At 42.9% G+C, this 14,748-nt stretch overlaps 1 protein-coding gene across 1 annotated transcript in view; it reads left to right on the forward strand.

Moving 5' to 3' along the window:
- Nucleotides 1-14,478, forward strand: part of MTHFD1 (methylenetetrahydrofolate dehydrogenase, cyclohydrolase and formyltetrahydrofolate synthetase 1) — a 73,562-nt gene extending 59,084 nt beyond the window's left edge. Inside the window, exons 23-28 of the mRNA XM_007986954.3 lie at nt 2,815-2,915; nt 4,039-4,216; nt 8,324-8,431; nt 9,298-9,450; nt 12,809-12,902; nt 14,238-14,478. Coding sequence (XP_007985145.2) covers nt 2,815-2,915; nt 4,039-4,216; nt 8,324-8,431; nt 9,298-9,450; nt 12,809-12,898 — 630 coding nt within the window. The 3' untranslated portion in view covers nt 12,899-12,902; nt 14,238-14,478. The remainder of the gene's footprint in view (nt 1-2,814; nt 2,916-4,038; nt 4,217-8,323; nt 8,432-9,297; nt 9,451-12,808; nt 12,903-14,237) is intronic.
- The last annotated feature ends 270 nt before the right edge of the window (nt 14,479-14,748 follow it).

A 14,748-nucleotide genomic window follows, 5' to 3' on the forward strand; every position in this document is an offset into this window, starting at 1 on the left:
TTCTAGACAAAGCTTCCTGGATATTTATAGCATCAAACAGGAAGCTAGAGAACAACTGTGAGCTCAAACCTTTTCGTATTTATGTCATTTACCATCAAAGAAACATCTCTGAAGCCAGTTTGGGGTGGTTACAGGAGAGACAGGCCATCAGATAAGGTGGGAAGGTCACCTGCTGTCACTGCTAATTCAATTTTTCTGCCTTTTTGGAAGGCTTTTAAATTATCAAGCAATACAGGGTCAGTGTTCAGGCCCCAAATGAAGTATTTCAAAACTGGCTAGAAAAAAATTGCTGGTACCTTGAGTCTGCCTGTCATCTGAGTTATGGTTTGCCTTTTATGGTCATTTGTCTGATTCACGCGTAGGAGGGGAATTCACAGTTCTGGCCCTCCTGCCACCCCACAGCCTTTCCTGTGTCTAATTACAGTGACTGCCCCTAGCTGGCCCAGCTGGTGTCTGTCTTCATTTAAGAAATTCTGCTTATTTAAAACTGTTCTTGATCAGCCTTACATATTAATTGGTTTTCATGTAAAGAATTAGCAGTGTTCTTTAGAAGCTCAAATAAATCATAATCTCAGTTTTCAATTATTAAAGGAAAAAAAGCATAAATCATATTTATAATGAATCAGTTGTTTTCCACCTTTTATCCTACCCATTTCTGCTTTTTTGGTATCCACAAACATTACTGCTGGGTTTTGCTCATGATTCAGTATATGTATTTTTATAAGACTCTTTTATTTTTAAAATATTTAATGTATTGTTAAGCCTACAATAGTAATATACCCTTTGTAAAAAATAATAAACAAACATTACAAGAATATAATGTATGTGAGTTGAGTCCCCTTAACAGTTCAGAGCATATTTCTCAACATTTAAAAAATTATCATGAATTATACGCATGTATTTTTGTGTTTGTCCTAAAATAGAATAATTAAGCTCTCCATGGTTTTGCACCTTTAGTACATCTTGGACAGGTTGCATGTTAACACAGATGGGTCTCACTTTCATAACATCTGCATGATAAATATTCATTGAGTGTATGTATTGTAATTCATTGGCCCAGTCCCCCTTGGAGGAGGTTTATGTTTATAATTTTCCAATGCTACAAGCAGGGCTGCAGTAAACATACTTAAAGGTACATTTCCTTAATTGCTTCCCTTTAGTTTGTAGTACTTGGTTTTTTGTTTGTTTGTTTGTTTGTTTGTTTTTTGAGACGGAGTCTCGCTGTGTCACCCAGACTGGAGTGCGGTGGCGCAATCTCGGCTCACTGCAAGCTCCGCCTCCCAGGTTCACTCCATTCTCCTGCCTCAGCCTCCCAAGTAGCTGGGACTACAGGTGTCTGCTACCACGTCCGGCTAATTTTTTTGTATTTTTATTAGCGACAGGGTTTCATCATATTAGCCAGGATGGTCTCGATCTCCTGACTGCGTGAGCCGCCGCGCCTGGCTGGTTTTTGGTTTTTTTTGACAGACAGGGTCTCACTCTGTCACCTAGGCTGGAGTGCAGAGGCGTGATCATAGCTGCAGCCTCTAACTCTTGGGCTCAAGCAGTCTTCCTGCTTCAGCCTCCCAACTAGCTGGAAGAACAGGAACATGCCACCACACCAGGCTAGTTTTTTAATTTTTCGTAGAGACAGGGTCTCCCTATGTTGCCCAGGCAGGCTGGTGTCGAACACCTGGGCGCAAGTGATCCTCCAATCTCAGCCTGCCAAAGTACTGGGATTACAGGTGTGAGCTACCACATCCAGCTCGGTTTTTTTTTTTTTTTTTTTGAGATGGAGTCTTGCTCTTTCGCCAGGCTGGAGTGCAGTGGTGTAATCTCCGCTCACTGCAACCTCCGCCTCTGGGGTTCGAGTGATTCTCCTCCCTCAGCCTCCCAAGTAGCTGGGACTAGAGGTGCCCACCACCACACCTAGCTAATGTTTATATTTTTAGTAGATATGTGGTTTCACAGTGTTGGCCAGTATAGTCTCAATCTCTTGACCTTGTGATCCACCCACTTCGTCCCCCTCAAAGTGCTGGGATGACAGGTGTGAGCCACCCCACCAGACCCGGACCTTTTTTTTTTTTTTTTTTTAATTAACTTTTCAATTGTGGAGACGGGGTCTTGTTATGTTTCTTAGGCTCGTCTCAAACTCCTGGGCTCAAGTGGATTCTCCTGCCTTGGCCTCCCAAAGTCCTGGGATTACAAGTGTGAGCCACTGGGCCCAGCCACTGGCCTGATTCCTAAAGACAGTATTTATCTTATTTCTTGCCCTCATTCACAGCCGAGTTCATTAAAACCTTTGAAAACATCACCGCTTACTTCATATTTCCTGGCAGTATTTACGGCAGCCATGTAACGAATACCTCTTCTGTGCCAGCCACTATGTTGTTAGACTCTGTCTTCTGATGGAAGGGTCTGTGCTGTGCCGAGTAGAGTCAATTTGTATTATCATACCCCTACGAATACATAAAATCTAAAAACACAATTTGTAAATATAATTTGGGTAAGGGTAACTAACTGCTTTCAAACAGCAAATAAGCTATAATGTTATGGCATAATGACAGCAAATATACCAGCACTTTTTTTCTCGAAGGCTGGGAAACAAGCAGAGCTCCACTCTAGTGTCATAGGCTGGAGTGAAAGCTGCAGTCCTCCATAGCATCCACTCACAGCACTGGAAGAAATGCACCAAGGGACCTTCTCTTCTTTCTTGGCCTCCTTGTCCTGACAGTGAGTGGCTGCTGGCTCAAGGAGGTTGTTTGCCTTTGAAGAAGAACCTGCAGTGGTTTTCAACTCTCTGATCTCGTAGACCTTTCACTGTTGTTTTTATAGAACCTGGAGCTGGTTGAAAAAGGCTTCAGTAACTTGAAGAAACAAATTGAAAATGCCAGAATGTTTGGAATTCCAGTAGTAGTGGCCGTGAATGCATTCAAGTAAGTGTAGAGTGTAAGAGAAAAGGATGAATGTGGAAAATCTCCTGGAGCTGATTGTACAGCACTGCTTTTAGCTTTATTTTGTTTTTCAGTTACTGCTATTAGTTATAGCCTGTGGTTTTAGCCAGCACCATGACAGGCACTGCGTACGTCACAGAGGGCTCACCACCTCACCCACCGAGGGTCCCAAAGTCAGATTCAGCTCCTGTGGGCCCTTTTTCTTTCCACTGGGGGAAGTAACACACAAGCCTGAAGTTCGGTGTTCCTTTTTCAACTTTAGAGGCCTTTTATGCTAACAGAAGGTCATAGGCCTATAGTGTTCCATTATTTTACTGATCTGGTGGGATGTTGTCTTGACAAAGAATTGGGCATATTACACTGGAAGGGGTCATGCAAGAACTTGTGTGGGTTGTTTAGGTATTGCACTGGTGGTCAGGGTTTTGTTATAATGGCCTCACCACAGTAGAATGGGAAGCAAAATTCTTCTTTTTTTTTGAGACCGAGTCTCTCTCTATCGCCCAGGCTGGAGTACAGTGGCACGATCTCCGCTCACTGCAAGCTCCGCCTCCCAGGTTCATGCCATTCTCCTGCTTCAGCCTCCCAAGTAGCTGGGACTACGGGCGCCTGCCACCACGCCTGGCTAAGTTTTTGCATTTTTAGTAGAGATGGGGTTTCACCATGTTAGCCAGGATGGTCTCAGTCTCCTGACCTCGTGATCCTCCCACCTCAGGCTCCCAAAGTGCTGGGATTACAGGCATGAGCCACCGCGCCCAGCCAGCAGAATTCTTAAAAGCTAATATTTACTGATTCCTTGTGGAGTGCTGGGAATTTTCCAAGTACTTTACGTGAATTTACCATCTGAGTCTCATGATGTCCCAATGAAATAAGTGCTGTGATTATTCTCATATTACCCAGGTGGAAATTGAAGCACATAAAGCTTAGGTAACTGGCCAAAAGTCACCAGCTCGTAAGTTTCAGACCTGAGATTCAAACCCAGGCTGAATTTCTTAGTTAGTGTTCGTTTATCAGTGGGTGATTTACATGAGGTTTAATGGCAAAAAGAAGACAGACTCTGTCTCTCCAGCTATTTTCCATGCTTTCATATGAAGTGCTTCCTTTACAGGACAGACACAGAGGCTGAGCTGGACCTCATCAGCCACCTTTCCAGAGAACATGGGGCTTTTGATGCTGTGAAGTGCACTCACTGGGCAGAAGGGGGCAAGGGTGCCTTAGCCCTGGCTCAGGCCGTCCAGAGAGCAGCACAAGCACCCAGCAGCTTCCAGCTCCTTTATGACCTCAAGGTGGGTGATTTGCTGTTTGCAAAAAAAAGAAAAAAGACGAAAAGGGCACAGTGAAGTTTCTGTGTGGCTACTTCTATTAGAGCCCCACGCTTCGCAGCTTCAGCCTTGTGGTTTGATTCCCACGTAGGTGAGTTACACAACCACAGCCTGGACTACGACCTGTAGGCAGCCTTCTTTTTATTTTTGAGACAGAGTCTTGCTCTTTTGCCCAGGCTAGAGTACAGAGGCATGATCTCAGCTCACTGCAACTTCTGCCTCCTGGGTTCAAGTGATTCTCCTGCCTCAGCCTCCCGAGTAGGTGGGATTACCGGCATCTGCCATCGTGCCCGGCTAATTTTTTAATTTTTTTAGTAGAGACGGGGTTTCACCATCTTGGCCAGGCTGGTCTCGAACTCCTGACCTCGTGATCCACCCACCTCAGCCTCCCAAAGTGCTGGGATTACAGGCGTGAGCCACTGCGTCCGCCCAGACAGCCTTCTTATAAACATATGCCATTGCTCACTTACAGAGAGGATTTAAGCAGGAATACTCCAGGGTGGCAGGGGAACCGTTGCTCATATCCTAACTTTGAAAAGGGTCAAAGTACAGGTGGCAGAAGAGAAGGTTACGTATAGACCAAATATGTAATTCACTGTAGCCTTTAACACAAGGCACCAACCATGTGGCAGATTGGTAAGGGGCTGCATCGAGCTTACAAAATTTTTCTGATGGCTTTTCAGTAATGGGGAAAAGAAGTGGGCCCCCAGGCTCACTTCCCAGTAAGGTGCTGCCTCAGTTTCAGGGCCCTCACATGCAAAACCAAAGTACTCCAGGAAGCTTCATCATTTTTTCCATCACTAAGCAAATTAAATTACACCTGGTCTAAGTAGAGCCCTGTTTACTCTATGATACAATAAAGTTAATTCAGGAAAAGGTTGTTCTTATTATAGGGTTGTGTTTTGTTTTCATTTATCTGTCCAATGTATTTCAGGATGTGATTTGACATTAAGTAGTATGGAAACAACAATTGGAAACTTTGTTAGGAATATGAGATATATGCTGTAGTTAATTTTCCTATTCTCTAGGCTAGTTTTTGGCTTGGTTTTTTTGTGTGTTTGTTTTTTGTTTTAAGACAGCGTCTTGCTCTGTTGCTCAGGCTGGAGTGCTGTGGTACAGTCATGGCACACTGCAGCCTCAACCTCCTGGGCCCAAGTGGTCCTCCCACCTCAGCCTCCTGAGTAGGTGGGACCACAGACATGTACTACCAAGCCTGGCTAATTTGTTTTATTGGCCGGGCGCAGTGGCTCACCCCTGTAATCCCAGCACTTTGGGAGGCCGAGGCGGGTGGATCACCTAAGGTCAGGAGTTGGAGACCAGCCTGGCCAACATGGTGAAACCCCATCTCTACTAAAAATAAAAAAAATTAGCTGGGGCTGGAAGGTCGAGGAGAATCGCTTGAATCCGGGAGGTGGAGGTTGCAATGAGCTGAGATCGCACCACTGCACACACTCTCGCCTGGGCAACAAGTGCGAAACTTCATCTCAAAAAAAAAAAGTTTGTTTTATTTTATTTTTCTTGTAGTGACTGGGTCTCCCTATATTGCTCAGGCTGGTCTTGAACTCCTGGGCTTAAGTGATCCTCTTGCCTCAGCCTCCCAAAGTGCTGGGATTATAGGCATAAGCCACTGTGCCTGGCCTGGCTTGGTTTTTAATAGATAATTATTATAGACTTTCAAAAATAGCCCTGAAAAACCAGAAGGAATAAACTTATTACTCTTGAGTTTTAGTGTTCTCTTATTTCTCTTTGCTTGTTGCAGATATAATACACTTACAGTTAATTAACATTGACGTTGATATTCTCCTGTTGAGCTTTGGTTTTATAGACAAGTTTTAAAATCTGTTCAGCAATCATCTTTTTAGAAAAATGCCGTAAACCCAAATTTGTACACAAACGCAAAGCATTTATAGGCACCCTCTCCACGCTCCCATGCATAGCACCCAAGACTGGAAACCCAGTCCTTGAAAACCAGCAGGAGACCTGGAAGAGCAGGGACATATGGACTTTAGGACCCATTTCTACTTGCAACTTTTATCCATTCTGGCAAACAGGAGGCTGCCACTTTTTGTCTTACTCAGCGTCTGCTAGTCTTAAATCACCCTTCAACCAAAGTGCTTTTGCTTCAGAAGTTCTAAATGTGCCTTGGCATTTATAGAGCTCCAGTTATGAGATGCATATGAAAATAATCTGTTTCATCTTTATAAAGTCCTTATTGAAGATTCACTTTATTCATGTCCATTATACAACGCCCCTTCATAAATTATCACTATTTAGTTCAAAAGGGAATTTTTGTTTTTATAGATATAGATTATTGCTCCTTTTAAAAACAAAACTTGGCTGGGCGCCGTGGTCACGTCTGTAATCCCAGCACTTTGGGAGGCTGAGGCAGTGGATCACCTAAGGTCAGGAGTTCGAGACCAGCCTGACCAAAATGGTGAAACTCCATCTCTACTAAAAATATAAAATTAGCCAAGCGTGGTAGCACCCGCCTGTGATCCCAGCTACTTGGGAAGCTGAGGCAGGAGAATCTCTTGAACCCGGGAGGCAGAGGTTGCAGTGAGCTGGGATGACACCATTTCACTCCAGCCTGGGCAACGAGTGCAAAACTCTGTCTCAAATAATAAATAAATAAATAAATAAATAAATAAAAACTTGCCTAATATGTTCTTTTAGCTTTAGTTGCTAGGGAGTATAAAGCCAGATATATTGCCTAATTTTTGTAATTTGCTCATCTAAATTACCCATGAGTAGCTTTCCTTCTCATTTCCTTTAGGCAACCTCTCCCTATACTGTTCTCTCTGAATCTTAATGCCCTGAACTAGTTTACACAGCATTTAAGAAACCCGCTCCACTTCTCTGAAGGCTTTGCCCCAGAGGAAACAGCTCATGGGACTGAGCCCTCACCAGCCAGACCATTGGTCTCTGTCCACTGCACTGTTTGCTTCAGGTGCCACAGAAAGTGGACACACCCAATGCGTGTTGATCATGTAAATCACTGGGTTGTTCTTTCCAATACCTAGGTGATTTTGCTTTTATGACTATTTCCTAATTCCTGGTGTTTGCACTTTATCAATTGTGTTAAGGGTAGCATCTGCCTCTCATACACAAACTGGGAATTATGTAGATGGACATTGGTTGTCTTATTTCATAAACAGTGTCCCCAGATCTGGTTTGACAGGACTGATCTCCAGTATTAGAACATCTACTTTTTAATTATTTAAAAATTTTTATTTTTTAAAGAGACAGAGTGTTGCCATGTTGCCCAGGCTGGTTTCAAACTCCTAGGCTCAAGTGATCCTTCTGCCTTGGCCTCCTCCCAAAGTGCTGGGATTATAGGGATGAGCCACCATACCCAGCCTGAACATCTACTTTTTATTTATGAAGAAATAATTATTCTTGGGTAGTCAGCAATACTGTTTATGATGTACTTAGCAAGAGATTTTAAATATGTACTTACATAAAACCTTAATATATATTAATGCATGTATCTATATCTATAATATATGTATGTGTATATATATGTATGCATATATAGATATAAAAACTTTACCTCTGTGGGACATTTTCACTTATACAATCTGAGGCTTAATATTAAAAGAAAGTGTTCCTGGCCGGGCGAGGTGGCTCACACCTATAATCTCAGCACTTTGGGACGCCAAGGCGGGCAGATCACCTAAGGTTGGGAGTTCGAGACCAGCCTGACCAACATGGAGAAACTCTGTCTCTACTAAAAATACAAAATTAGCTGGGCTTGGTGGTGCATGCCAGTAATACCAGCTACTCGGGAGGCTGAGGCAGGCGAATCACTTGAACCCGGGAGGCAGAGGTTGCAGTGAACTGAGATCGCGCCATTGCACTCCAGCCTGGCTGGAATTGCATCTCAAAAAAAAAAAAAAAAGGAAAGAGAAAGTGTTCTTAACCCAATCAACCTCAAACTATTTGCATATATATATATATTTATATAAAAACCATCTTCTGCCCCTTTTAGGGACTCTGACCTAGAATGTGGCTCTGTCCTGGTTCCTCACATGTGTCCAGTCATGGTGTCACCATCTCTTTCTTGTGCTTTAGCTCCCAGTCGAGGATAAAATCAGGATCATTGCACAGAAGATCTATGGAGCAGATGACATTGAATTACTCCCCGAAGCTCAACACAAAGCTGAAGTCTACACAAAGCAGGTAGATTTTTGGTTAGTTTGTCCTTTCAACTCTTTGCAAAGCAGGCCTGGAGTCACAATCTCTGGGTCCTCCCAGCCCTGGCAAGTACCCATTGCTTCACTTCTGTGGGTGGCAGCCTTCTCTTCTCTCCTCTGAAATACTGGGTTTGGATTAGGCGGCACAGTCCCTGGTTCTTTATTTACCCATAGGCGGTATATGAATGTGTAGAAATCCATGAGGAAATACAGAATGTCTTACCAAAATATTGAGAATGTCTCCAGTTTTTGTTTTTTTGTTTGAGACGAGGTCTGGCTCCATTGCCTAGGCTAGAGTGCAGTGGTACAATTTCAGCTCACTGCAGCCTCTGACTCCTAGGCTCAAGCGATCCTCCCACCTCAGCCTCCTGAGTAGCTGGGCCTACAGGCACGCACCACCACACCTGGCTAATTTTTGTGTTTTTTGTAGGGATGGAGTTTCGCCATGTTGCCCAGGCTGGTCTCGAACTCCTAGGCTCAAGCAGTCCACCCGTCTCAGTCTCCCAAAGTGCTGGAATTTACAGTCATGAGCCACTGCACCTGACCCTCTCCAATTTTATTCTCATATCTACTCCAAACTGTTATTTTAAATTGGTTTTATGTTATTTCCATAGATGGAAATAAAATATTCACTTGTGGACTACAGTTGTGAGTACATAACTCCCTCACTCAACAGAGTTCTTTTTTTTGTTTTTTGGCATAATAAATAAGCTGGAGGACAGCAAGGTAGAGATGTATATAAAGGGAGTTGGATGTTTCAAATAAATGGAAGGAAGAATCCATGTAATCACAGGGCCCAGATGGTCATTGCTGTGTTGTCATCTTTTCATTTGTCTTCCCTTCTTTCCCCAGGGCTTTGGGAATCTCCCCATCTGCATGGCTAAAACACACTTGTCTTTGTCTCACAACCCAGAGCAAAAAGGTGTCCCTACAGGTTTCGTTCTGCCCATTCGCGACATCCGTGCCAGCGTCGGGGCTGGTTTTCTGTACCCCTTAGTAGGAACGGTAAGTGTGTGCTGCAAGGGAGGAGCGGGCACATCTGCACTTCTTATCTGAAGTGTGTTGCTGAAACCATCAAGCAAATGCCAAGTGAGCAGAGTTCGCTGCCCAGAAGAAAATTGGAATCAGGCCTATTATGATTGCTGTGGATCATAAGCTATAAAGCAGGACCTATATAGCTCTTGCTGTGGACCATCTTGGTGTCAATTCAAGAATGATGCCATGACTACTCATACTGAATAAAAAATTCTGTTTCCCAGGGGCAGTATGCCCTTCACTGAATCTAGGATGATCCCAGTTGATAGGCTGGGGTAGTGCTAACCTAATCACAGTTAATGTTTATTGGGAGCCTTACATAGATTAACTGAGTCCCCCAACAGCCCTAGGAGGTAGGGACAGAGGTTTTATACCCCCAGGGTCTTGCTGACAGGCCTAGAACTTATGCCTGAAATTCAGCGGGTTTATTATTTTTGAGTAAGGAATTTCCCCACTAAAAAATGCAAATGGGACCCTTGAGATATGAAAGGTGAGGTTGCTTATTTACACTTCAAGGTGAACGAGGTATCCAGTGCTTTCTTATCTTACAGATTTTATGCATATTCAAGGAAGAATATTGCCAATTGGGAAGCAGAGGGGAGGGATGCTTAAGGACATAATCATAGTTTGGGCTGACATTGTTCCAAGGTTAGCATGGATCCTGAATCTAGGTTATCCCCTAAATCTGCCCCGTATCCTATATCTACAGATTATACGGCCATGCAATATAGGATTGAAATATTAAACTAAACCAACACACATGGAAAAGAAACCAACATATCTCCTTTTAGATTTATGTCATTCTTTCAGTATGGTAAGAAAGTGCTAGGAGGTGGCATTATAGAGTTGAAAACATAGGACATTAGAGCTGAATCCATTTTCACCTCCAGATCTTGGCCTTGGGCAAATTATGAAAGGTGAGAGCCCTGCTGCCCTCAGTTCACACTGTAGGGCAACATCATCACATCACAGTGGTGCTTAGCACAAATGCCTGCATCTCACTGCCTCCTTAGCCCTCTAGAGAGCAGGAGGCTTAGCTTTGCTATGATGTACATCAGTCTCCAGGATTTGTAGAAATCCCCTTTGGTAGGAATGTTCCACCATTTTTTCCCAGCACCTTGAATACTGCAGAAATATGTGGTGTTCTTTTTGGAGAAGTTGTCAGCAACTACCAGCTGAAAGAGGGGTAGCTGTACTCTTTCTTGTCACTTTTGATCTTTATATGAAGAGAAGGATAACAGTAGAGGTGAAAGCAAATCTGGAAGCAGTCAGGCCAGTAAGCGTCAGGCTGTAAGGTGGAGAGAGACACAGCCTGCCCAACTCAAGACTTTCTCATTTAGAACAAAGTATGCGTCAGAGGCCTTCAACTTTAAGTTGGACCAAGATGTTTCCACACGTGATCAAATGGTTTAATCACTATTCTAACACCTTCCAGTTGCCGTTGGGGCCTTAACAGGACTCAGATTATTTGAATATTTTCTATATGAATTCAAAGTGTGATGGCTTCTTTTCAGAACTTTATATCTAAGTTCATACATGTGTGTACACATAATATTTTCTTTTTTTGTATATTTTCTGATTATCAGTGACCAGTGTTTAGGAGGGAAAATCCTCTTGAGGAACGAGTGAAAATATCAAAAATCCTACTCATCACTGTTTGTGGAACCATCTTTGGGGTTTTCTGCTGACATGTACATGTCTGTCTACAACAATGGGCATGTGTCTTTTATCTTTATAATGTCATCTTCTGGTTTTTCTGCTGGGTCTAAGGACTCATCCTTTCCTTTCTCCTACTTGTCTCACACCTAGCACCTCCTTACCTCTTACACGATATGAGAATATAAACCAGTTGTCAGATCCCTATAATGTGTTTTGGGGAATATTGACTGGTACTCAGAAGTCAGTCAGAATGAGGTTTTCTAAAGTATTGATGATGTTTTGTGTTACAGAAGATGACTCATTCTTTTTTAATAACCTTTTTATAGTTAAGTTTTAGAAGTAACCTAAGCTGTTTTCCTGTCTAGATTTAATTTGGAACTTGTGTGTATTCATTATATAGGACATTGTTACAGATAAAAATATACTGAGTTTTCACTTGCAAGCCATACATATTTGCATCTAAGTAGAAATTTGTCAAAGCTGAGTCTTTAGAAAAGCAGTGAGTACAAATATAATTTGTAAGCATTACAAGTTTAGTTTTAGAAGGCCATTTTGGGCCAGTAAGAATAGTGATTATAAAACCGTCTAGATTATGTACAAAAGTGTCTTGGCCCAAGTTAAAGGATACTAACTCCTACCGTTGTGTTGCTGAAGCAAAAATCACATGGGCAACTCAGCTAGCAAGACTGAATAAAACAAAATTTAAAAGCAGACAAGCCCCGCACCTCCTTTTGGTCTTGCAAAGCATGAGCTGAGGAGGTGAGTGAGCAACTCCTCCACTCCCCAGCACTCATGCGTGTAAGGTGAAGGTGGAAACACCTCCTGCTACTGCTTGTGACCACATGGAAGATGACCGCGAAGGCTGACATTTGGTTTGCAGAAGGACATGAGGAATCAGTTTCTTTTTTTCTTTTTTTTTTTTTTTGAGATGGAGTCTCGCTCTGTCACCCAGGCTGGAGTGCAGTGGCGCAATCTCGGTTCACGGCAACCTCTGCCTCCCAGGGTCAAACAACTCTCCTGCCTCAGCCTCCCGAGTAGCTGGGATTACAGGCATACGCCACCATGCCCAGCTAATTTTTGTATTTTTAGTAGAGACTGGATTTCACCACGTTGGTCAGGCTGGTCTTGAATTCCTGAACTCGGGTGATCCACCTGCCTCGGCCTCCCAAAGTGCTGGGATTATAGGCATGAGCCACCACGCCCGCCTGGGATCAGTTTCTAAGTCTGAGTTTTTTAACAGGATTAGTGACTTGATTTTTAATATGTAACAAGAAGAGTACCCACTTTATTGACAACTATAAAATGATGTTCTATCTTTGTGCCTTGGGCTTTCTTTCTGAAGGAAAAGTGAAAGTAAAGATGACTTTACGTTTATTTTAGACCTGGCCTTGCTCTCGCCCAGGCAATGGGATGATCATGGCTTACTGTGGCCTCAACCTCCTAGCCTCAAGCAGTCCTCCTGCCTTAGCATCCCAAGTAGCTGGAACTACAGGCACATGCCATCATACCCAGTTAATTTTTTATTTTCTGTAGAGGTGGGGGTCTCACTATGTTGCCCAGGGTGGTTTAGAACTCCTGGCCTCAAGTGATCCTCACCTCAGCCTGGTATTACAGGCGTGAGCCACTGTGCCCAGCTTTAGTTTATTTGTAATGCTTTTTTACATCCTAGATGAGCACAATGCCTGGACTCCCCACCCGGCCCTGTTTTTATGATATTGATTTGGACCCTGAAACAGAACAGGTGAATGGATTATTCTAAACAGGTAAGTTGTTACTGGGTAAGAATTTTGCTTTTTTCCTTATGTAGCTTATTTATGAATTTATAGAGCTCAAACTGACGCTACAAAAAATCACATTCTAATGCTTTCAAAACATTTCTTTTCAGACTTCCCTGAGGGGAGAGGGGATAGGAATGAGAGTTGGCAATAACCAATGAGTTGAAATATTTATATTTCAACACATTTTTGGAAGAAGTGCAGCATGGCTTGTCACAGGTTGACAGTGTAGGGGAGAAAACTCCCGTCCAATAAACTATAGAGGAAACTACAGGAGGCGTTAGACTCCCTCTGCTGAAGCCCCAGGGGGCTTGGGGTTCAGAGTTGATGACACATTGCAGGTCAGGAACAGCTGACGGTCTATATACTCTGAATAGGGAGTTAGAAGGCAAGAGTTAGTAAATGTCTTAGGAAGTAGAATAGAAAAGAGAAGGAAACAGGACCAATCTGGAAGTTCTTAGGGCCTTAGGTGAAAGGGCCCTGAGTACTGACTGCAGTAAGTGACGTTGCATTGTTTGATATTTTTGAAATTTCAACAGGACGTGTCTCTCCTTAGGCAGGTCCTTGGGGCTGAAGAAGCAAGCTGCAGTGTGCACTTATATTCCTAGACACGTCCTGTTGAAATTTCAAAAATGTCAAACATGAAAATCCCAACATCTTTCTCCAGAGAATAAAAAAGTGGCTTGCCTATGAAAAAAATGAGAACTAGACTTAACACCCGTCTTATTGGCAATAAGAAGCTTTTAGACAATGGGAGTGTCCTGTAAGGTCACAGGGAAGATGACTTTCAACATGTGCTCACACCTAACCGAATCTATCTGGATGTTTTCAGACATGCGAGGGTTTGCCGCCCCACATCTCTTCCTAAGAAGTTATTTAGCAATGTACTTAGCAAAATGAGGAATTAACCAAGAAAAAAGGAAGACATGAGTTTTGGGAAACTGAAGCCTCATTTGCACATTAGTGAAGGGGCATTCTGATAAGCATGCAAATGACCTAGAGTTACAAATCCAGTGTGGAACAGGATGGGGAAGCACCTGAGAAAAACTAGAAAAAGCTAGAAAAGACAAGGATATCAAATGGTCATAGTACAAAAGCTCTTGCATTATTTGAGAAAGTTAAGGTCCAAGTAGAAGCAAACTGTGGTTTGATGCTAGAACACTATTCAAGTCCATTAATGGACATGTCCTAGAAGACCTGGTGGTGGGAAAGGATGTAAATGTTAACAACTTTGGCAATGTGAGTGGGTAATGGTGCAGTATGGAAGGAACAGGAAACATTTCAGTGCTTAGAGAAAACATTATTTCTTGTTTTTCCTTCCAGATCCTCATCCATCTTCAAGAAGCTACTTTGAAAGTCTGGCCAGTGTCTATTCAGGCCCACTGGGAGTTAGGAAGTATAAGGAAGCCAAGAGAAGTCAGCCCCTGCCCAGAAACTAATAGTAGGAGTTTCCCCGGAAGTCATTTTCAGCCTTAATTCTCATCATGTATAAATTAACTTAAATCATGCACATGTCTATTTACTTTAGTGACGTTCCACAGAATAAAAGGAAATAATTTTGCCATCTTGGTGTTGCAATATGAATTACAGCCTTAACAGACTGTGCTACAGGTCTCTGCCGTCCTTTGTGAGCTCATTTGTCAGGCAGACCCTTGGGCTGAAGATGCAAGTTGCAGTGTGCGCTTTATGATACTGTTGTGTTTAGAGGGAAATGTATGCATGCTTGTATATTTCTGAGAGGACACACAATTCAGGGGACCTCCTGAGAGGGTCGGGTTGGAAGCTAATGACTTACCTTTTTATCTTATACCTTTCTATGTTGTTGAATTTTGTT

This window comes from Chlorocebus sabaeus, chromosome 24 (genome assembly GCF_047675955.1).
Source record: "Chlorocebus sabaeus isolate Y175 chromosome 24, mChlSab1.0.hap1, whole genome shotgun sequence".
NCBI classification, from domain to species: domain Eukaryota; kingdom Metazoa; phylum Chordata; class Mammalia; order Primates; family Cercopithecidae; genus Chlorocebus; species Chlorocebus sabaeus.